Below are 23,321 nucleotides of genomic sequence, written 5' to 3'. Positions count from 1 at the left end.
AAACAGCAATCAGCAAATAAAGAGCCTATACCTAAATCTGATCCCAGTTAAACTATAGAAATGGGAGCCAATGGAATTGGAGTGTTAGGATCAGCCAGGAACCTAAACACAGTCTAGCCTCTATTCTGTGTCAGGTAACAGAAAAATAATCCTATTTTTACAGGTTGGTGAAGATCATGCCATGTCTCAGGGAGGCATCTGTTTCACCAGTGAAAGCAAATGAGGGGAACAAGGTGAAATGTAACAGAGAGGGATCTGAAAATGCTAGAAGGGAAAAGCAGGACAAGAACTGCACCACTGTCTCCAGTGGGAGGGGATGATGTGTCCAGGAGTCAAGGTTTTATCAGACATTAGAGTCAAAATACTGCACATGGAGCAACTCTTTCCTAAGATGGGAGAACTTGCTGAGGTAAAGGTTTCCAGCATTTAAAAGCAGTGCCCATGCTGGATATCTTCCAAATCATGTAATCAGTTAAATCTGGCAATACTAGGGCTAAGCAAGAGATCCAGTTTTTCATATTATGTCCCAATGCCCCCACATCATGATAGTTCATCAGTAATAGACCCAGACACTTCACCTTTCTCACTGGGCAACCACGTGGCTAAATTTGTGAATGTAAACATGTTTTTAAATTGTTTGCAATGGGAATGTTGCCTGAATAAGAACAAAAAGTGAAATAAAGGCTTACAATTAGGTCCAGTGAGAACAAAGCAAATGCCATTTTCAGTTCTGGGTATTTTCATAGGAACAACGTTATCACTCCCATTGCCCCAATTCAAATGCAAATTAAGAACCACATTTGTTTAAATTAGCTAGAGAAATAGATAGACAGAAGCAAATGCTGCTAGATCTGGGTTATGGTGCATATCTGATGGCACAGCAAGGTTCAAAGTATTATGTTAACAGTACTGCAGCTTTAAAATGTTTGCTCTGAGTGTTAGCAAACCTTGGTCTTGAAATCTTTGCTACAGACTTTCTGAGGAAGTACTAAATGGAGTAAGTAAAAGCTAATAGCTTTTTTCTCCCTCTGCCTCTCCCCTCCAAAAAATCTTCATTCCAGACATCATTTTCGTTTCTTAGAACAAACCCATTCCTCTATTTCGGCTATTCCATACATTGTAGCATCCATACTCATGGTGCCATAGTCAATTTTCAAGTGGGCATCACCTGAGATATTCCAGTGAAGAATAAAAAGTAGAATTTCCAAGGAAGAGATGCATTTCCTTTTATTAAAAAAAAAAAAAAGTAGAAGAATTATAATTTTTGCAAGGTAATTTTTAATGTTTTTCATTAGAAAGCCTCTTAATGGCTGGAATAAACTTTGAGTATGATGCATTGATGGAAACTTGGGTCTCCAGTTCTGGTATTAATATATCAAAATTAAAAATGGAAAAATTAAAACCTGTAAGCATAAGAGTAAGGATCATGTTCTACTGCTTTGCCTACAGTAAGAAATCTTTTACCTAATCTCCAAAACAGTACAAATTTTTCAGTTGAGCTCTTCCTTTAGGGGAACAGAATATCCTCAGAGTCTTACACTAATACTACCTTAATTATGCTTCAAGAAAGATTTCTCCTGTGTGCATTATTTGCTTATGATTTATTATGATTTCCCGATCTCATTTTATTTTGCTTAATCACTCATACTCTAAATTACACCTACCATTTTCCCCTCAAAATATCCCCAGTGTGGATACTATGAGGTGTAGTGAACTTGTCATTTCAAGTTTTCTTAAATGGCAAAGAAAGGCTGGCTACATATAATCACCAGAATAGCAAAAGATACACAGAGGATCAAGACTTAATTTCATTATGTTTCATCAGCAAGCAGTTTGCATGTGGAGAGCAAGAGAATTTGTATTGATTGAAAAAAAGACATCATCTAAATTTTTGTGCTCCTATATGTGACATGTAAGCTTAACAAGAAATTCTGTCAGTGCTGGAGTGGTCCTTGCAAAACAACAGCTTCATGACAGATATCTGGAATTTTCTGAGCTTTTTTTTTTAAGACCAGCATCTAATACTTTAGCATTTTAAAACTTAAACATTTTAAAACCATTTCACTTAAAACCCCAAACAAACAAAAAATCCAAATAAATCCCCAAAGGTATAAATTATTTAACTTAGTTCTAAAACTAATATCTGTAGGAGCATTACAGGAGTCATTGCAGTATAATTTTTATTATAAATTTATAGCATCTAAATATTTTAGAGACCATCCACGAAGGTGGTGGAACAGCCTTCCAGGCAAAAATGCAAACTCACACCTTTAGGAAAGAAAAACCCTGAAAAAAATGCCTGTCTGTGAGCCCAATAGAAAAGCTCTTTTTCCATGTAGAAGGTGAAAGTCTGAGAGCACACATCCCTATGTGCTTTGGCCCATCCGATGTGGAACTGCACTGCCTACAGCTGTCCAGGGAATGTCCTTGATTGTCACACGTTGAGGTAATTAGTGGTGAGGGGCTGCTAAGGAACAGTTCCAGCCTAGGCACTGGAAGATGATCAGGGTGTGATAACCCAGACACAACTCTCTTCACTGAGACATAAATGGGACTTTTAGGACATGTCTCCATCCCAGTTAAATTGGGATTGGTTCTACTGAAGTTGTTGGGACATTTGGCTATCACTGCTGCTGCCCAAGAAAGGACAAAACTGGTGGGTGAAGGTTCATGTGCTCATAGTAATAAATGCCAAGAGCCCCAGGGTATATGAGGAGTTTTCTGTAAGTGGCCTTGTCTCAGGGAAAAGGGAGCATGGGGATCAGCCCTACCCAGGGAGCAAGGATGCAGCCCATCTTTACCATTTGGACTGCAATGAATGCTTTGAAAACAGCTATTGTTTGTGGCCTACATAAGCTGACAAAGTGCCTTCAGAGCTGCTTCCTACCAGAGAGACATTATTATCATTATTATTATTATCTGGATTTGTTTCTCTGTTAGTGGTATTTGACCAATTTTTGCACAGTGGGTTTTCTTTGTATATTCTCCCCTAGAGCTGCAGTCTTTTCTGCCAGGAGTTTGCTCTCTATAAGGAGTTCAGCAGCAGGTCACAGACCTGGTTTACAAATGAAAAGACAAATCAACAATCAACTTAGAAGAATAAGAAGACTCCACAAGTCTTTAAATGACCTATTGAAAAACTAGAAACACATATTTCTTGGACTTTCTTCTTTTTCTCTTCCTGACCCGGCATCCTCACTTCTCTGAGGTCAAGCAATTTTATATGATTGTAATTTTCCCTTCAGATTTATCATGATTAGGTGATATTTAGACCGGTGACAATGGGGATAAGAGAAAACCAAGAAATTAAAGGAGATAAGATATGCAGTTTGAATGCATATCACTGAGCCTTTGGTCACATATGTTTGGATTATTTCCCCCACACCAAACATTTTTTCTCTTGGGAAACTGTCTCACCTTTAGATAAACTTTGTTTATGAAAGTTGTTTCATTACAGAAAATGAGAAACTTAAAATCTGAAGAGGTAATGTGGAAGACTCAGATCAGAATGAAAGCTGGGGTAGAAACTAAAGAATGGACCAAACTGAGCATTTCATTGATAAACATCTCATCTGTCCTGCAAAAGTCAAAGCCTGCAGATCCTCTAAACAATAATTCCAAAGGGAGTTTTTAACTTGATGACATTTCAGGGTCTATCTGTTTCAATGTATAGGAAGAAATAAACATCAGACTTGAGGCAATGTTTTTGTTGATGACTTTTCCTAATTTGTAATACCAGGATGGGTTGTCCAATCTATTCTTCTATGCAGTCTGTCTAGCCACTTCCTATACAGATCTTGAATTTTCCAAACTTTGAATCACTCTTAAAAATCTAAAAATATTTCCTATTTTTTCCAACTGATTTTGATTTTAACCCTCATTTTCAGATTGACTTGAAGTTCAGAAAGTGCCAGTCTCCCTTTTCTCTACAAACAGCGCTAAACAATGATATAAGAATAAAAGCTGAAATATTGAGTGACTTATACATGCACTTCTATATTTTTCCACACATTTATGGATATATACACTTGTGTGTGTGTGTGTGTGTGTATACATGTGGGAAGGAAGAACTTACCAATGTCCCAAGTAAGGGGGTTGTTCTGCTCCATCTCCCTTTTCCCTATGACATACCAGATGCAGGCCATCCAGTGGGCGACCAAGGCAAACATGGACATGAGGAGCGTGAGGACGATGGTGCTGTGCTGGGAGTAGCGATCCAGCTTCTGCAGGAGCCGCAGCAGCCGCAGCAGCCGCACTGTTTTCAGCAGGTGGACCAGGGAAACCTGGGAGAACCGGGACAGAAAACCACCGTCACAGCCTAAACTGCTTGCAGCTTACTTCTATCACACAGCTCTCTTGTTTCAAGAGAGGAAATTCTAAAGCTCTATGAAATGTTGCCCTCTCTTCAATCAGAGGTATAGGTAACTAGACTAAATCTTAAAGACAGCACAGAATAGCAAAGAAGACGCTTAAAAAAAAAAAAGTGTGAAATTTTGATGTGTAAATACATAATTGCTGACATAAACAAAACAAACTTGAAACACTAGATTTTTTGTGGTATTTGTTTTTATACAGTCTTCTTTTGGATTTAGCTTAAAAATTTGTGTTTGTGAAAAATGGATTCTTCCCAGTCAGCTCTAGAAGAGAAACAAAATTGTCAGACTGACCAAAGATCATTTGATTGCAATATGAAACCACAAAATAGATATCTCCAAGCACACAATGATTTTCAGCTTCAGCTAACAGCAGACCTAATTTAACTGTGATGAGATGAAACTAGCCTATAACTCAGCATGGAAGAGGCAATAACAAAAAGCAGATATTTTGCAGAAGAATGAAAAGACTCAGATTTGTTCTTGAGATTTAACCCTGTGTTCACAGACCTGGGCATATTTTACTGCTCTGTAGTAAGTAATAGTCCAAAAAAGCTTTAACTAAAACTTCTAATACTGCTTCTTAAATTCCTTAACTAAAATATTATTGCCTTTCAAGTTAATGTGGCAAAAGCATCATCAGCACCCAAAGTATACATCAGTTTATGAAGTATATGGCTCTGGCCTTAGAGGAGTTCCAGAGTAGAGCAAGCAGTTTCTGGATGACACCAGCCCTTCCAGAGCATCCTGCAACCTACATCTCTGTACCAGATTGTGCACAGTTTTGCAGGGAATGCACTTGGCCTGTGCTTCAGCTGTCGGGCAGAGTTAGCAAACAATATGCAGATTATAATCTGAATGCTTCTAATGTATTTGTCTATAATAATAATTATATAAATAAAATATAAATATATTAAATATAAATATAAATACATTAAAAATAATTTTCATTAATGCTAAGCTTTTATTTTCTTCCTCCATTAATGAGACAGCAGGATTAAGGCCTGGTTGATACAGGATACCTGCGTCAGCTGGAAATGTAACATGAAATTTGATGTGACTTGCCACAGCACTCCCAAAGCACAGTAAAGACCTCTCTCAAAAGCAAGTCTAAAAACACAGCTCAGTCAATATCCTTTGGCTTTTGCTATTCCAGAAGATCCTGAAGCTCAATCTTTCTGTAACCAAAGCTAATAATCTGACATCTAAATTTTATATGCGCATTCACCAACAGCTAGATCTGAAGTGACTGATATATTCTGTAACATATGGTGTTTTTCATTTGTTCAGACTTAACAACTCATCAATTATATTCCACTCTCAGGAATTAGGTATATGGGAAACCTGTAAAGAAGAAAATAAGAAATCTACAGCATTATGTTTTTGTCACTACAGTTTTGATAATGTGTAAGTTATTTTCCCACGAGCCTCTTCAAAGGGCTGTATTTGCAGCCCAGTATTTAATGGGTTTTTTTCTCAAGAACCTTTACATCTTTTCTCATGTACATAGTAAGGAGAAAAAGAAAACCAACAAAAACATGACATTTTTTCAAAATACATTGTTAACATAAGATCTTACACACAGATTTGAACACACCAACATTTACAATGTCATCTCTTGCATTTCATTCCTCATCTTATGCCATTCTCCATCTACAATGTCAGAGAATTAGTTGTGTCTGTGCCTTAAGCCTAAGAATATCTTCAGATCTAGTGCAGAAGGCTGCAAAATATTTGAATTACCATGTTTATATTACTACAATCATATAACTTTATTTATAGTTATTTAACTGCCATGAAACTGTACAAACTTTCTCTGTTTCAGTGATAATTCATTTCCCACAGTCCTTTTTTCTTCTCTTTCATCAGCTTGTTTGAACCAAACATGGTTCTATTGCACTTATAACATAAATGGGTCCTATTCATAACTGACTCTTCAAGGTGTAGCAGCAACATACAAACGTTTGTATAATTAATTTGTATATAATCATTGCATATGTGCTATGGCCTACACATTGGAGCTTTGGTGAATTTCTTTCTTTCTTTCTTTCTTTCTTTCTTTCTTTCTTTCTTTCTTTCTTTCTTTCTTTCTTTCTTTCTTTCTTTCTTTCTTTCTTTCTTTCTTTCTTTCTTTCTTTCTTTCTTTCTTTCTTTCTTTCTTTCTTTCTTTCTAATTACTGGAAATAAGAAATTGCAAAAAGGACAGTTACAATTATATGTGTCCTCTGCCAGTTATCAGTCTTCCCTAAATTCTGACCATTTTTGTTAAGCTACAGATATAAAGGCAGTTAATCATATATCATAATATTCTTTTTAATGTGGAAGCCAGCTTCATTTTAAGGCTTAAGAACTGCCCCATTTGAAAATAATTTCTTCATAAAATTGAACACAGATGTAATTAATCATGTATTATTGCATTGAATTTTCTCATTAGTCATGGCAAACCTTCTTCTGGTATTGTGCCCAATATGTCATTGAAGATCAAAAATGCCATCAGGCAGCTTCTTTTTCTATGTCACAAATTTAAGAAGACAAAATAAGGACTCAGCACTCATGCCCACAGATATAAAATCATCAAAATTTTCTGTTTTGTTAATAGTTTTAGACTAGCTGGGTTAACCTTTTTCTGTCAAAAGTACAGGGACAGAATTTTATCTGAGACTAACACAAACTCAATCAGCATAGTCCCGAGAAGTACTGACAAAAAATAATGTTGCTACAAGCCAGTGATGAAATTCTTTGCTTGAATCCTCTCCTACAAAAAAAATGAATTCATGAAGAAATGGGATGCATTTTAAGAAATCAGTAGTGGGAGAGATTTTTAATAATTTTTCATCCACAAGGTTTGCTTTTCCTCAAAAAAATTATACTCTGGCTCTACAACCATTGATAGCTACTCAAAAAGGAGCTATTCAATGATTAGTGGCCTGGTTCTCATGGCAACATCTGAAACCATATTTCCCCAAATTAAGGGATCCTTTATGACAGATGAACACAAGGGGGGAAGGAGCTGGGGTCTCAGCATGTACTGAGGATAGGCAGGAATGTGCCTGCAGTCTCAGATCTCCAAAGAGTCCCTGATTTTAACAGTAGGGCAGAATCCTGGTGAGGTGTAAAGGCAGTAGAGCCAACTCATACGGTTTAACTTCTGTTTCTTTCAAAATAAATACAAAGATAACAAAAGACTCCACAGCATTTACATGCACTCTGTCTCCATCAGTCTCCAGCTGGGGTATGACATATATGTGCCATACATACATACATAGGTAGGTATGTATGGCACTGTACTTATGGCTTGCGGAATTTAGAGCGTCCCTAAAGGTTTGGCCTTTGTGCCAGGGCCTGAGCAGCAAAAGGAGTGAGATGCTCCCTGATGCCCCTTCTCACCGTTCGGTTGAGGCAACATCTGAAAGTCGATGAAGTGAAAATCTGAGAACAGACATGAGGAAATGGCTCATTAAATCATGAAGTCTGAAAACAATGTCGTGATTAACACCTCCCCCCGTTCTTGAAACAGTTAAGCCAATGTTATCTTGAGGTTTATATTAACAGTTGGCAAGTCTTGTCACGACAGGAGATATAGTAAGGCACTGTGTTCCCATCAAGGAATCAAACAGAGGGAAAAAAGGGAAAAAGTTTAGAACTATGACAGGAGATGTGTATTAATCATACTATGGCAGCATTTTTAACAATGTGACATTTTAACTGTAAAATAATCATTGCATAGTACTTTTCTTTCCAGAATTAAGTATGGAAAGCTTATCAGTTCTTCCAATGGAGGCAAAAAATGTTGTATTCAGGTTTTTCAATTTTCTCTTTGACAGGAAAAGTAAAATGGTTAATTTAATGAGAAATATTAATAGAAATAAAACCAACAGCATTATGCTGGCTGGTTTGATTTTAAGGGATAAACTGAGATAGTAATGTATTTAAATAGATTACCCGCCTTTTATAAAGAAACAGTGAACAGTGTAAAACTATTAACTATCAGGTTTAAAAATCATCTTCACTAGCATTAGATTGATGGTTCTTTATGTAATAAATGACATGAAAAGGTAGTTCACTGAAGGAAATGCAATTAAATGATTAAAATCAAACATGATACTTTACATGGGACCCTTCCTGACCATTGTTTTTCTATGTTTCTGGGGTTTTTTTTTCTGCTATGTGTTTATCCTATCATCTCTGTACTTGTCTATAACTCCCTTTTAATGAAATTGAGATTAAGTGCATCTGTTTATGAAAAATCAATATTCTTGGAATTAGGAAGTGGATGGCTGAAAACCTTAGTCCCTCATCTTTTGAAAATCCACAAAATTAAGAAACCTCTGCTGACATTGGTTTCAAAAACTGAACGTTCTGATTCAGAGGGGCAGAAAGTGTTTGCATTTTTGTGGGGGTGGGGAAATCTTTTGCTTGTTTGTTTATTTCAATTTTGCTTACTAGCTCCTTACTCTACAAAATCCAATAAGGCTAGCAGAATAAAAATATTTGTCTTAGCATAAATAATCCAACGCAAATGTAGCCCATCATGATTGCAACATTGCCTAATTTTAGAGCAAACATTTTCAAAGCAGATTAAGCTTTTTGTCATTACATTCCTAAAAAAAAAAAAACCAAAAGTGAGTTTAAACCAAAGTCGAAGTAAATGACAATTGTAAGCAATACATGTTAGAACATATAAAAAATTAGTAGTTGTGATGTAATTTGTTCATGAAAATTCCCAGAAGAGAAAGAGGATTCCTGGCTTAATAAACATGGTGACCATAACAACTATTTACTTTACTACAGCAAAAATTTATCAGTCTTGAAAAATTGAGGACTGAATTTATGCACCATAAAAAAGCAAAAAACATAGCAAACTGTATTTGAACAGAGTAGTTAGACACAAAGCAAACATAGATGCAACTGTTCACAAAGCAAAAATAATTGATTAAAACATTGGTACACCAGGGTGAAAATACACCACAAAGCTGTAAAAGACACCTAGGCATTTTAGTTAATCCAGTTTAAATCTCCAGATCTGGGAAAAAAACCCCATAGCAACAAACCCTTCATGAAGAAAGAGAGCAGTTAAGAAGATGGGTTAGTACTTACCACAGTGACATTGAAAGCATAAAGAAGATCGAAAGGAAGTGCAGCAATTAAGTCAATGATAAACCATGTTGTCACATAGTGGATACAAATAGATCTTGCTTCAAATATCACCTGGCCAGACTTGCTGACATATGTTGTTCGGAAATTTAAGATAATATCTGCTTGACAAAGAATGAACAGAATCAGAGACAGTGCTTTTTAAATTCCTGGGTACAACACCAGGAATTCAGCATAACCCTAATTAATTTTCTTTTGCATCATAAATACCAGATGAATAACCTAATACAGAAACAAAAAAAACCATAGTGGTAAGAGATGCACATACAAGAAGTTAAACCAATGAAAGCATTATTCCTTTCAAAGAGGAAACTGAATACCTAAAACATTCATCACTCATTGATTTAAAAGGGGGTTTGAATTAGAAAACAACATCTGTATACACTGATCTTTAAACTGTAAAAATATTGATATTTTTCTAAATTAAAAAATAAGGGTATTATTTCTGTCCATACAATTTATTTACATTTATTTTGAAATAAAAAAATATTGTATTGTTTTATTAAAAAATTATGTAATTTAAGCTCTTTTAGTTATAACTACTTAGCACAGATGACAAATGTCATCCTCAAGGATAACCATTTTTTTATCAAGTGAAAAATGCTGAACACACTTGAACAAAAATGCTTTTTGAGCTATGGTGGAGATCACAAAAGTGATATGAATTGCCTGGTGACTCATATATTTTGTGTGTTCCCATCTAACATTCCAGGATGCGTGTCTTTCAATATGAGATATACTTCTGACGTGTCTTGCCAAAACACATTAGCACTTGAAAAAAACCTCAGGTCTTGACAACAGAGTCTCAATTATTTTCATGTCCTACAAGACAAAGACTATAATCTGTCCTCAAGCTATGCACCCTGTTTCTACCAGCATTAGTGAGAACTACTTGTGTAACTTTTACAGTGTCAGAAAAGAGTGCAGTCCACCATTAATGCTGGTGTTTTACTGCAAGATAGCTTTAGGGGAAAAAGAAATTGATTTGCATTTCTCCCTAGAAATCTTTTAGGTAGGGTATGCTAAGACTGCATGAAGTATGACCTTTTCTTGAAGTCTGCTAATCATAATATGTAAGAACACAGGAAACAATCTTTTCCCCCTCACTGAGAACAAAGAGAAGAGAGAGGTACAGCGCACAGAGAAAATCAAGTTGGATCATTTGGGGTATTAGAAAAGATTCCTTTAGGATAAATTTTGATCAAATCTCAAGTTCTAATGTTCTGGGTCTGAAAAATTAATTTCCCAGGTTTCATTTGCAGAAAATTTTATGTTGTCTTCTGCAGCTTGAAGCTAGCTAGCTTGCTATGGTCACTTGCTGTACCGGTTAACCTGTACTTTGCTAGTAATAAACCTGTGGTGGTATTTGCAACAGTTTGACCTTTGACTCAGCTGAATCAAGTCTTCTAAATTAATGAAATCTTCAGGGAATTTCTCAGTTTTTTTGGCACAGTGTTGATCCTGAATTTTTTTTTTAGGATTTAGTGCAAAACCATAATGCAATGTGACCTAGAAGGATATTGGAGGGTATCTGGTTCCACAGACTCAGGTCTTGCAGGTTGTAACTGGTTTGTGGTTTAAGAGCTAATGTTTTCCTTCAACAAGGTCCTCAGGCTGAATACAACATATAAGTAAAATGAGAAATATAATCATTTTAGATTACCTCATGAAGTGGTCTCAGCTGACCTTGCATTTTTAAAGCTACAAAAATGCTATGAAATTTTCAATAATGCAGTCAAGATGGGAATATAGCATAATTTAATAAGATTCATAATGAGCAACAGGGTGAGTTTAACTCCACAGATGCTTTGTAGTTGGTTACTAGTCACATTTCCAGTTCAGTCACATACAGAACATCTTCATGAAGACTTGTTTCATAGAGATAAGAAAGATAAAGATATTTACATCACTAGTATTTTGAAACTTTTCATTTATCTCACAAACTCTAAAGTGTAGTTATCAAAGTCAGAAGAAGTATTTGCTTGTTTATTGCCATTAACATCTCTGAAACAACTAAGGCTTTAACAGAAAAGGAGATAAATCTTGCTTAAAATGTAAGTACATCCAGCACACCAAATGCGCATATGCAATTCACTGTTCAAGATTGAAGAGATTAGAGGCTTTTCTGCACTGCATCCTTTTCTGCCTTCCTATCAAAGCAATTTAGGGCAACAGCCAGATAATAGCTGTATAAAAAAAAAAAAAAAAAAATCGGAAATGCTAAGTGCTTCTTTCTACTTGCAGCTTATTAGATAAAACTCCAGAGGGCAGGAAGTAAGTGTGATCCATCTTGCATTTCTTGACAACTTTCTGAGCTATACTTGGGTGCAAACAGTGTCTTCATCTGGGCAATCTTATTTACAGCTTTACTGCTGTACTAAGTACTTACTGAGAAAACTGTAAGGGAAAAAACAAAAAAGAACTCCTAAGGTAAAAAAACTTCTAAGAGCACAACAAGATCTTTAACACAATTTTGGAATGGACTATTTGTTCTGACAGGTTTTACTGTTTGTAGGAATCATATATTATATACACAGTTTTTTAAAAACTTCTGTTTTAAAAGACTTTCTCCTCTTTTTAAAATAAATGTTTTCTTATCACTTATAATATCTTCTGAAAATATGAAGGCACTATTTAATATTTTAGTAATTGTTTGTTTATCTTATTGTGTAGCAGCTTCTACGAACCGATGGCAATTGAAAGAGTAATCTGAAATTCAACAGAAGCATCAAAAATATAAAATCTGATTCCAGATAAATTGAGAACTTCAAAACTAATGGTTTTCTCTAGTGCTGAGTTTGCTCCAAATACTCTGAGGTGAGTTTTAATAATTTCCTGCAACAAGAAGCGCAACGATTATGTTTATACCTGTAAACCAGGCAAGAGGGATGTTAATCTCTGAGCTGATTCTTAAATCTTATAGGAAGTGATGCCAATATATTTTGATAATAACAGGGTTAAAATTTTGCTACAAGAGATACATTTGAATATACTATCTTTAAGTATGCTCTAACAAAAACTTCAGCCTGTGCAAACTTCATGTTTAAAGCTCTGTTTGATATGTTTCTTTCAGGCTGGGACAAAGACTGCAATCTCTTTCCTCCTTTAACATCTCTCATTACACAAAACCCAAACACTAAGAAAAAAGATTATTACTAAAGGAAAAAAAATCTGAATTTACTTTATAGCAAATTATTTTAATGTGAGATAAGAAAGCGTCACTTAAACTGGTCTTGTGAGCCACACATCATGTGCTCAGCAAATCAGAATAGAGCATTTAAATGTCTCTGACATGAGAAATGTCATTACAAAGTTACACAAAACTAAAGCAGGAGGAACAGCAAAACATATCAAATTGCTTAACTCATTACAGCTGTCTGGAAGCACAGCACACACAAATCTAAAATGCTATATTTATCACAAATCTAAAATACTATATTTTTCTTGATGTAGAGAGAGAAAAAAGAATAAAACATCTTTATTTTTGTCTTCATTGGGAACAATTTGGGTTCTTATTTTGTTACATAATTAAATTTCAGTTCAAATTAGAGAGAAAAAGGTCAGGATTCAAGCAAATTAAAGCTCAATATAAAGTCTAGACTTTCTTATTGACTTTAAGAAAAGTCCTTAAATAATGTTTAACTACATGGCTTTTTTCACAAGACTTACACTGTGTTTAACACAGTCACAGTTGTGCTGAGAAACACCAATGTGTTTTAAGCCAGTCATGATCTCCTCCTTCCCCACTCATTTCTGTACACACTGCTGTGTCTGAACTTTGAGCAAAGAGCATCAGTCTTCCAAGCAGTGAGTTATTTCTTTTTTCTGTTGAACACAAAAGTAAACTTGACCTGAGAGCACCCAACTGGGATGAACCCAAGATCTCCAATTTCAAAAGGCTTGGAACTAGGAATCACATCACCCTTGCACACTGTGTAGGAAAATGGGCTTCTTCTCCGCACACTCTCTGATTACAGTTCCCTGCTGATGCAATCACTTTCTCTTTTTAGTCCTGTTCCTCTGAATCCCCCTTCTCTCTACCCTGCAGACTAATCACCTTTCCCTACCAACCCAACACAACACAGACCAGAAGCCCCTTTAGTCACTAAGCCCTTAAGGTGCATGCAGAGATAATAAACACTGAACTTGTGAAACCATGATTTTTCCTCTGGCTGGATCCCATGGATAATTAGCTCCATCTAACTGGATTCTCTCAGTCTGTTATTTCCACTGCTTGTAAGATATGCCTACACACCCCTTTAAAAAAAATGTAAGAAATGTGATATCCCTAAAACTCACGCAAAGATACACAGAAAGATTATATTTTTTTATAAAAACAAACCCTAGTATTTTCAGCCATGAAATGAATTTAAAATTGTTATCTATATACAGTTGCAGTTCCTGATTTATTTATATATTTTGCTCCCATTAAACTCTTACACAGTATTCACAGGAGTAAACACCAGAACACTGGGACCATTATTACCCAAATGTCTTCCAAGTTTGTAATTATCATGGCTACACGGGTCTGTGATATTTTCACTCCAAACACCTCTAGCCAAATGCATGATACAACTGGATGGCTCTAAACAATTACTTTCCTTATTTAAGTGTTCTAATGGTTTTTACTCATCTATTGGTGACTATTTTCTATTTCACAAGCTTCCAGTGTGAAATCTATACCCTAGCAATGCTTGCTTCTTAAGAAGAGGCAACTTATTTCATAGTTGGGCATAAAAGAGCTGGGACATCTAAGTTCATAAGGTTTTGAAACTGGTGATCTCCCTTGGATTAAAGCTCTGTATGACATTCTACATCCTTGACCCATTGCCTCTTTCTAGATTTCTGTTATGCAACACATTCCCACACAGACACATTCCCACAGTGTATGGCATGAAATCACCAATTCAACAAAGGGAAAAAAAAAGGTTGAAAAAATGGAGGTTACTTAGTGCATAATGCAGATTGGTCTCGTAAATGATATAAAAGGAACAAAAGCCACAAACTGATAGTCATCAAGCTAACCTATTAATCAAGATGTTTTCCAATATAATACCCCTTGTAAAATTTTAAAAGCACAATATGTTTTTTGTATAGTCTCAATTACTAATCCCTGTTAAAAGAATAGATATCTAGAGGCCAGCTGAGCCATTTTGCCCATAAATAGGATTATTTTACCTGAAGCAGCTGATTTCCCTGTAACATGGTTTTCTCTCTTTAGGCTTGATTGTTTAAAAAATAAATCCTGCTGGGATTAAACATATGATCAAGTTATAGCAGAATGACAATTCAGGATTAGTCAGTTGATTCAATAGCTGCCCATGACAAAGTCTTAAACTTCAGAAAATGGAATTTAATATATCTCAGTTTAATTGTCTTTCACTGGGAGCTAAATGAAATTGAAAAACCCTGTGCCTTTAGAGCAAGTGGCATACATATAAACAGTGATGTTTTATTAGACTGCAGTCATTCAGACCTGTGCTTAAGAACTAGGTGATTTAGGTATGTTAATACCATTGACTTTCACAGAAGACAGTTTTCTACATTATCTCCCTCTTCTAGATGGTGACTGACTCATCTCTAAATTCTTGTATTTTTTTCACTTTATGTGATTATACATTGGTTGTCCTTAGCTAGAAATACTTTCCCCTAAGTCCAGGCTCTTTTATCTATCTGATTGTTTTAGCAAATTTTATTTAATGATAACAAGAATGATGATATTAGAATCTGGCCAGAGAGGTTTTAGGAAAGTTTTCAGAAAATATAAGTGCCATATTGTTTGAAGAACAATGTATCTGTCCCTATATAAACTCTTATTTTTTCTATTCTGCTGCTGAGATAAACATAGATGTTCCTAGCAAATTGCCTAGGAACAATTTATTTAAATGGAAGTGTGATTTTTCAGTTCAGCATCTTCCTTCCAGACATTTAAAATCACAATTAGCTTGATGACTTTCTTCCAGAGGCTGATATGATCAGGTGAGGGAGAAGGAATTGGGTTTATGTAGGAAAAGCAAGAAATGCTCATTTCATTGCATAAGAACTTGAGCCATTATGAAATCAAATAAAATTTACAAGAAAAAAAAGCACAGCAGAGGTTAAGTATCATTAAACTCTCTACTAAAATGTAGGAATTTTATGTAATAAATATATAAAATATAATAAAATGCATACTAAATAAATAATATAATCAAAATTATGACTCAATAGATGCCTATTGCAGCTGCTGGAGGAAGAGTATTTTTTCTTCTATTTTACAAAGTTATATCAAATGGTGAACAGATTTGAAGTAACAACCAATGCAAACTAGAGAAAATAGTAATGAAAACCTAGACCTGTTTGAGAAAGAAATCACTGGTGTCCAAGGTGAAGGAAAATTACAGTTTTAGGAAAGATACACTATTAGGAACTTGAGTTCCTTTGTAGTAAATAGTGCTAATAATAATCTCGTAGAAAATCCGGATGTGTTCAATACATACTTTTTATCTACTTTTGGACTGAAGCAGTAAAATAAGGTTGTGTCATATGACATGCTAAATTACAATCCAGTGTGCCCAAAATGAGTCAGGAAATAGCAACATTTTAAAAAACAAACTCTAAATGAGATGTCATTTCTTCAGGTTGATGAAAGATACCTCCAAAACAGAAATATGTAGTTTACAAGCCATAAGTAAGTAGAGCTGTGGATTCTTTAAAGTCTTTGAAGAAGAGTTGATGTCCTTCAGGAAAATGTTTTATCAAAATGCAGTTTCTTTAATACATGTGTTAAAAATGACATCTTTTATTTAAGATTCAGCTAGGTGGTAACAATTTCTAGTTCTTGTCAGAATCTTAGAAAACTGAAATATCATACAAACTACATATAACTGAAGTCTCAGGTGTAACAGTGAGAAGAAAGAAGTTGGCCCAAATGATGAACTGCTAAAACTGAAAGAAATTAAGTATCCAAAGATATGATGTCTAGATCCTAATGGACTTGATATCTAGAATGGAATATGAAGATCCATCATTGTACTACTAGGATGGTATTCTGTTAAGTAGAAAAATTTGTTCTCTTCCAGTGCTTAAACAGAAAAAGAAAATCTCATTGAGGAGCATTATCATTAAATATAACTATGGAAAAAGATTAGAATTAGCCCTTAAGCAACTGTACATTTAAAAATGTAAAATATGGCTATCAAGTATACTTCTCTCTTCTATTTTCCTTTGAGTGCAACCCCAAATATAAATTTCTCCTGGTCACTAACACTTCAGAATATTGTGCCAACAACCCCATTTAGTTTGTGTGAGCAGTCACAGAGTCTGGAAAACACATTTTAGAGTCACATTACTCCACCTTTGAAACAAGCTCTTTTTTAGAAATCTTGTGGTTTAGCTGGATGACTAGAATTCAGATGAACAACAGGAACCTGGTTATGAGCTACAAATTCTTAAAATCTTTACCACAATTCACATGATACTATGTAACATGATGGACATCTGAATAAGAGATTTCTGCTAGCATGGAGTAACTATAACTCAGTCTTTTTGCTGTTAAAGTCACAGTTGAATACACTGAGCTGTTTTACCAGTCAAACTTCTCCAGTGAGAGGAGTTATTTACCATTTGACCAAGTTGCTTATCACTGCACCATACATGAGGAATGGCACGGTCCCTGTCCTAAGGCAGTGCTATGATGCTTTGATTCATTCAAGTTTGTCAAATAATCAACATTTTCAGTGATTTTAATGGAAGAAATTCCATTTTTGGGCATGATGGATCATAGCAGATCTGACTCCCAAAATCCATCTGTAACTGACAGTCTGATTTGTTCTTCCTCACTATTTGTTCTTACAATGGAAAGTAATGTGATATCAAAACTACATCCAAGTGGAAATACTGTTCTTATGGGGCAAGTTATTCATTAGTATAAAAAAATAAAACAATCTGAAGGCATCTTATGAGTGTAGATGTGAATCACCAATGTCAAGACAGAGGGAATGCTTCTTTTGCCTGCTTCTTTGATTTTGAGCCTTTGAAGTTTGCCCTTTTTAGTTGCATTCTTTGACTCTGAAGGTGTTAAACTGTGATTAGCTAATCAGTCCCATAGCAGCTAACACACCAGAAAAGCATCACATATCATGACCATTATAATAGCATACTAAACTGGAAAGACTTTTTGTTCTGTATCTTTTGGAAACCAACTCAACCAACATATTGAATAGCTAAAATATGTTTTATTGACTTTTCTACAAAGGAAGCTACAGGTTTTGGTCTTGAAAGGAAAGCAAAGAATTTGAAATATTTTTGAAAAATGAGCTGTTAGGTCCGCTTTGAAAAGAAGCTAGTATGTGTGACTGCAGAAATGTGAAAGTTTCTACATGGGCAATTTTCTAAATAGAACCTGCAGAAGTATAACAGAAAAAAAGTCATTCCAAAGAGGGGAGAAACATCAATCATGTGATGTAACTTTTCACTAAATTCAACTTGTGTGAAGCCATGGTTGTTGGGTACTTCATGAACAGATTTTACTTCACACAAATGTCGCAGAAAACAAAGCAAAGATCAAATCAGTAAAATATTCATTGGGCAGTGGCATAACTGCTTCATTCACTTCCAATTCCTGACAGTTCCGAGGGAAAACCTGAAATATTCTTCTCAGAACTCACCCCATGAGGTTTGACAGCAATTCACATAGACAATAGCCATAAATCATACAATAAAAGGGAAAAAGACCACATGCTAATTCAAAAGAAGTGTGGTAAACTATTGAACATCAAATAATTTCCTTGGAAATTACCTAGATTGTTAATTAAAAGACCTTAATCTTACTGAAAAATACAACATTGTATTACCATTGTATTATAGGATAGTAAATGAAAAATACAACTTTTGATTTTAGCTCTAATGAAGAGGAATTAGTAGAGGCAATATAAGTAAAATTTTCAGGGTGTCTCCATTACCATGACACTAATCTGCATCTACTTGAAGATAGAGAAATACTTCCATGAAATAATCACTTGTGGCTTACACTTTTCTCCCTTAGGTCAAGGCTGATAATTTTGTGCTTGGAAACAGCATCTTGAGTGCAGACAAGCATGTCTTCTCCTTACAAGTATGCAAGGAAGGTTATTGGAAAAATTGTCAACATTACTGTGGTCTATATTTTGCACTTTACATGATCCATAGACCATGAACATTTTCTTTTGATCTTTTCCTTCAAATATTAGGTGCATCAACAATGTGAGTCTATCTGTTTACATGCTGGGTTCATATAATTTCAAACCACTCTCTTGGTTCTTTCATGAATTTTAGATTATTACAGCCTGAAACCACCTTCAAAATTCAAAATACTGTCATTTCTCAAAATGTGGATGTTTTCTTACTTGTGTGGTCTCCCAGACAGAGAAATTATTTTAAATGACCTTCTGTGCACTTGCAAAGATAGGAAATGATAATCATTATAATAATGAAAAAGAAGATGAAAGAAGAAAGAAAACAAGCCTTTCATTTTGAAGCAATCTAATAAAATTTATAGCATTTAATATTTCCTAATCTTATTCCAACAAATTTCATTCAACATATATCATTTTCAGTACAATAATATGTACACTTGAATGACTAAGTCATGAATGATTACATTAATTTCTAAAAGGTTTATACCACAGTTTTAAGTATCTACATATTAAATGTGTGAGACTCAAGAAATTCATATGATTTAAAACAGTTTTTTAAAGATTTTGAGTAATTTACATTTATGATAGATACTAAGGGCCACACAAGTCCTCTTAGTCTACAGTGTCATGCCACACATATCAGAACTTAAGTGCTTTTAAACATTCTGCTTTACAAAACAAAAATCACTGATAAAACTGTGATTATTATTGTTAAATATTATTTAACAATAGAGAGAGAAATATGCATACAAAGAAAGGGAATTTTAATGTAAATCAAGATCAGTTTTCTCTCTTGAAAGTGTAAGCCATAGATCAAGTCTTCAAATGCCAATGTCTGTGTGGAGAATGGAGGAAGGGATGGGTATGGTTTTTTTCCCAACAGGTAGCAAAATAGTATACTGCAGGAAGTCACTTAAAATAACTGTACATTCTGTTTATCAAAAGCATAATTTTATGGTCATAATAAGTACCCAGTGTTTGTCTTTCACTAAAAACTAGATGATCCACAGAGAGAAAATTGAGCTCTCCTCTCTATAGTTGCTCCTGGCCACCTTAGACACAAGATACTCAGATCCTTTTGATCTTATTCAGCAAATAATGCATTGCCATTTCCCAGAAAGCCTGTGTATTTTTTCACTAAACCATTGCATTGATCTCAACTCCTGTTGAAGGCCTCCTATTCAAATAATTTTGTGAGTTGTCAATAAAGTAATGATAATTTTTCAGATATTAGTGCTTTCTTCAATCAAGATGTTCAATAAATTAAAAAAACAAAACAAAACACAACACAACAAAACAAACCCCAAAACAGATAAAGAAAGGCAATATCTGAAAACTGGAATAAAACTGTTGCAGAAGGGGATAGTTATGGAAGAGTAAAAGTTATGCATTTGGAAAGTTATTACTAATTAAATTGAGTGAACTTGGTAAGAGGCTCTCCTGCCTTTTTTCCTCCAGAAGACAGAAAACTTAAAGCAATCAAGATCCCTTATGCTTCTTAGAAGTACTGATATTCAGGCTCCCAGACATACCTATCCAGAAATGAAGGACCCAGCTACTGCCTATGCAAATAAACTTTGAAGCAAATAGTGCAATAAAGCAAATAGTAGCCCTCACCAGATAAAATACTTAGGATATTTTTAATGAATTTTTAAAAATACATTAAGTCTAACAAGCTTTTATCTGCACCTCTTTATGGGTTTTCAATACATAAGACAATCAAAAAATTCTAAAACTAAATTAATTCTACTCTATTTTTTGTTAGAGGGAGGAAAAGATTTATTTACGGGGGGATGTCAGAGATTTGCACACATAACAAAGGGAAACAGATAATGGAAGTACACTCAAATAAAACATCACACAAGTTATCACAGGAAACATCAAGTGAAAAATTAAGTTTCATATGAGAAGACCTAATTATGTTCTCCCTTCATCTTCTTCCCTGAAGATGTCACAAAGTGGGCTGTGATTTTTTTTTTAGTATCCTGTCTGTGTTTTAGAGAACTTTAGAGGCTAAAGCAGTTAAACCTCTAGCTAGATGCTTTCCTCATAAATAATTTAATTCATATCAGCGCTCTAACTTGTAAGCACCCAAAGTCAGAAGAACACTTCCATATCTATTTTTATTATCATGCTTATACACAGGTTGGCATGCACCACAGAATCACAGAATAAACTGAGTGGAAGGGATCTGCAAGGACCATCAGGTGCAGTTCCTGGCCATCCACAGAACCATCCCTAAGAGTCACACCATATGTCTGAGAATATAGTCAGCCTTGGATAACACCGCTAAAAACAAAAGACCTTCTCAAGTCCAATTGAGTGCTTATGCAAACTGTGTTAATAAAAGGAGTATTACTCCGTGTTCTCAGAAATATAAATAAAATCAAAGTAGATACTCCTCCAATCCATGACTACTTTTGTGATAGCTCAGTCCGTGCCTAAGAAGCTGTAATACAACTGAAGATCTTATAACAGACAGATTTTTTTCTCAACACTTCTCATTGACTTTTTTCGGAGTACATAGATCATCCATCAAAGATGTGCTTGTCAGAGCCACAGTGTAACAAATGCCCAGAAACTTATGCTTAAATTTAAGTATGCTGTCAGTCTTACTACTTTCAATATAGTTATACACGTTCTGAGACATATTAATTCAACATTTTAACAGACAAGGGATCATGGAGAGATGATCATAAACACACTATTTTCTTAAAATTCACTGCAGGGATTTAAATGCAGTATGACAATGTCCTGAAAATACTCCATAAACCTTTCCTCAGAGATGGAGATTTAAATCAGATAACTCTAGAAAAAAAATTATTCTGGGGAAAATTGAACCATTATTCAAACTCTGGGGGAGGTATATTGGTATTCTACAGTGCAGTGTTTTGGTTACCAGTAACATGATTAGTCAAAGTCTCTTCTAGTGCTCCATGCACATTTCTTTGAATGCATTTAGTTACAGCCATAGTTTGATTTCCTGGACTACAGACCTAAAAATCTAACTGGAAAATATGAAGTTAAATTTACAGAAAATCTTATTTATTTTTCTTATTCAGCTATTCTATTAATCAGAGCTATGTCTTTGTAGACTCCATATTTCCAGCAAAATATACAACCAGAAAAGTTACACTGAGCAGTTCACCATCTGTCTTGTTTTGAATGAATACTATAGCACTAAATCAGTTAAATACAGATTATACTCTCTTGTGCTTGCATTCAAATAAACACATTTACAACACAAACCAGTTATTTGTACCATTATCAAAATATTATAACCTTGAGTCTACTTTTTTTATAAGGTCACCCAGGTACATCAAGTGGGATTATTTGCTTTAGTATTAATAATGTAACATTAACTTATGACTGACTAGAGTCATAACCTCACTCTTTTTACACAAGACATAGGAAGATCCTTGATGATTTGCATTACAGAATGCAAGTTTCTTACCACAGTGCCTGAGAATCTTGGGATGTTAATTGTTTGCATTAACATGAAAGAGTCCACCAAGATCTAATAGTGAGCATAAAATGGAAATTTAGACCTTAACTCTAATGACAAAACAATGACCAAAGGAGGAAAAAATATTTATTCATCATAACATCTGATTCTTCTATCAGCCATACCACCTACCATTCTTACTGTCTACAATAAAACTGATGGAGAAATTTTAAAAAATTTTATAAGAAGATCTTCTGAGTGATTGCTTAGTGTTTATGGTGTTTAAATTTTCTTTAGTTCTAGAGGAGGTTGTAATGTTGCTTTTAATGTTTGAACTAGCTATATTTTTTCATGAAAAAATAGGGAAGATTAAAGTGGAAAAAAATTTCAAACCTGAAAATTATTTTATTGGGTTTTTTGTTCTCTTTCTTTCTCAGAACCCATCCAAACCCTTTTCATGTTCAAGAAAGACACACCCAACTTGACATACTTCTTAAAAATAATAGTTTCTCCACCTGCAAGTAGCAAGAGATCTGAGCTGGTTTATCAGTGTGATAGCACTGAGTGGTACTATAACAGTAAAATCTTTGGGAAAAATCTGTTTATTCAGGGATACTTTCCAATATTTATAAATAAATTTTAGAAAGATATTACAAAAAATTAGAAAAGCCATTATTAGATGGCTTATCTCCTTTTTGATTCTTAAAAATATAAGAAATAAATGGATCTCAAAAGTTTAGAGAATGGATCAGATGACAAACTTGAACATCCCAAATTCTGTCCCAGTTTTCAGTATAGCATATTGAAATTGTATGTGTGTTATTGTAGCATGAGTTTTAATCATACATTGAAATTTAAAAATACCTATTTGGCTTGTGGTCCATAACTCTTCTAAGTGTGAAATAAAAAACAAAAAACAAACCATAGATTGTGAACAAAACAGCAGCAATTCCAGGGCACATCCCTATAGTGGGAAGGTTTTTAGGCATCTGCAGGGTGAAACAATGGGACTTTTTGAAAACAAAACTTCCTTTACAGTAAAAACAGAACTACCCAAACAAATTTAAAGTTAAGAAAAAAAAAAAAAAGTGATCTAAAGTTCAAACAAAATATCAAGCCATACATCTAAAATTGATTTTCTTAAAACTCATGAAAGGGATGATTATTTCCTTTTATAAAATATTATTCATTCTG

At 34.5% G+C, this 23,321-nt stretch overlaps 1 protein-coding gene across 1 annotated transcript in view; it reads right to left on the bottom strand.

Annotated features, from left to right (window-relative positions):
• The window catches only part of KCNH8 (potassium voltage-gated channel subfamily H member 8), a gene marked incomplete at both ends in the record, with an annotated part of 170,818 nt that overhangs the window by 60,451 nt on the left and 87,046 nt on the right, over positions 1 to 23,321 (bottom strand). Inside the window, 2 exons of the mRNA XM_079302228.1 lie at positions 4,076 to 4,283; positions 9,471 to 9,628. Of these exons, the coding sequence (XP_079158354.1) occupies positions 4,076 to 4,283; positions 9,471 to 9,628 (366 nt within the window). The remainder of the gene's footprint in view (positions 1 to 4,075; positions 4,284 to 9,470; positions 9,629 to 23,321) is intronic.

The sequence above is a fragment of the Erithacus rubecula genome (genome assembly GCF_903797595.1).
Source record: "Erithacus rubecula genome assembly, chromosome: 3".
In the NCBI taxonomy this organism is placed as follows: domain Eukaryota; kingdom Metazoa; phylum Chordata; class Aves; order Passeriformes; family Muscicapidae; genus Erithacus; species Erithacus rubecula.
This window is presented reverse-complemented; position numbering and strand designations above follow the sequence as displayed.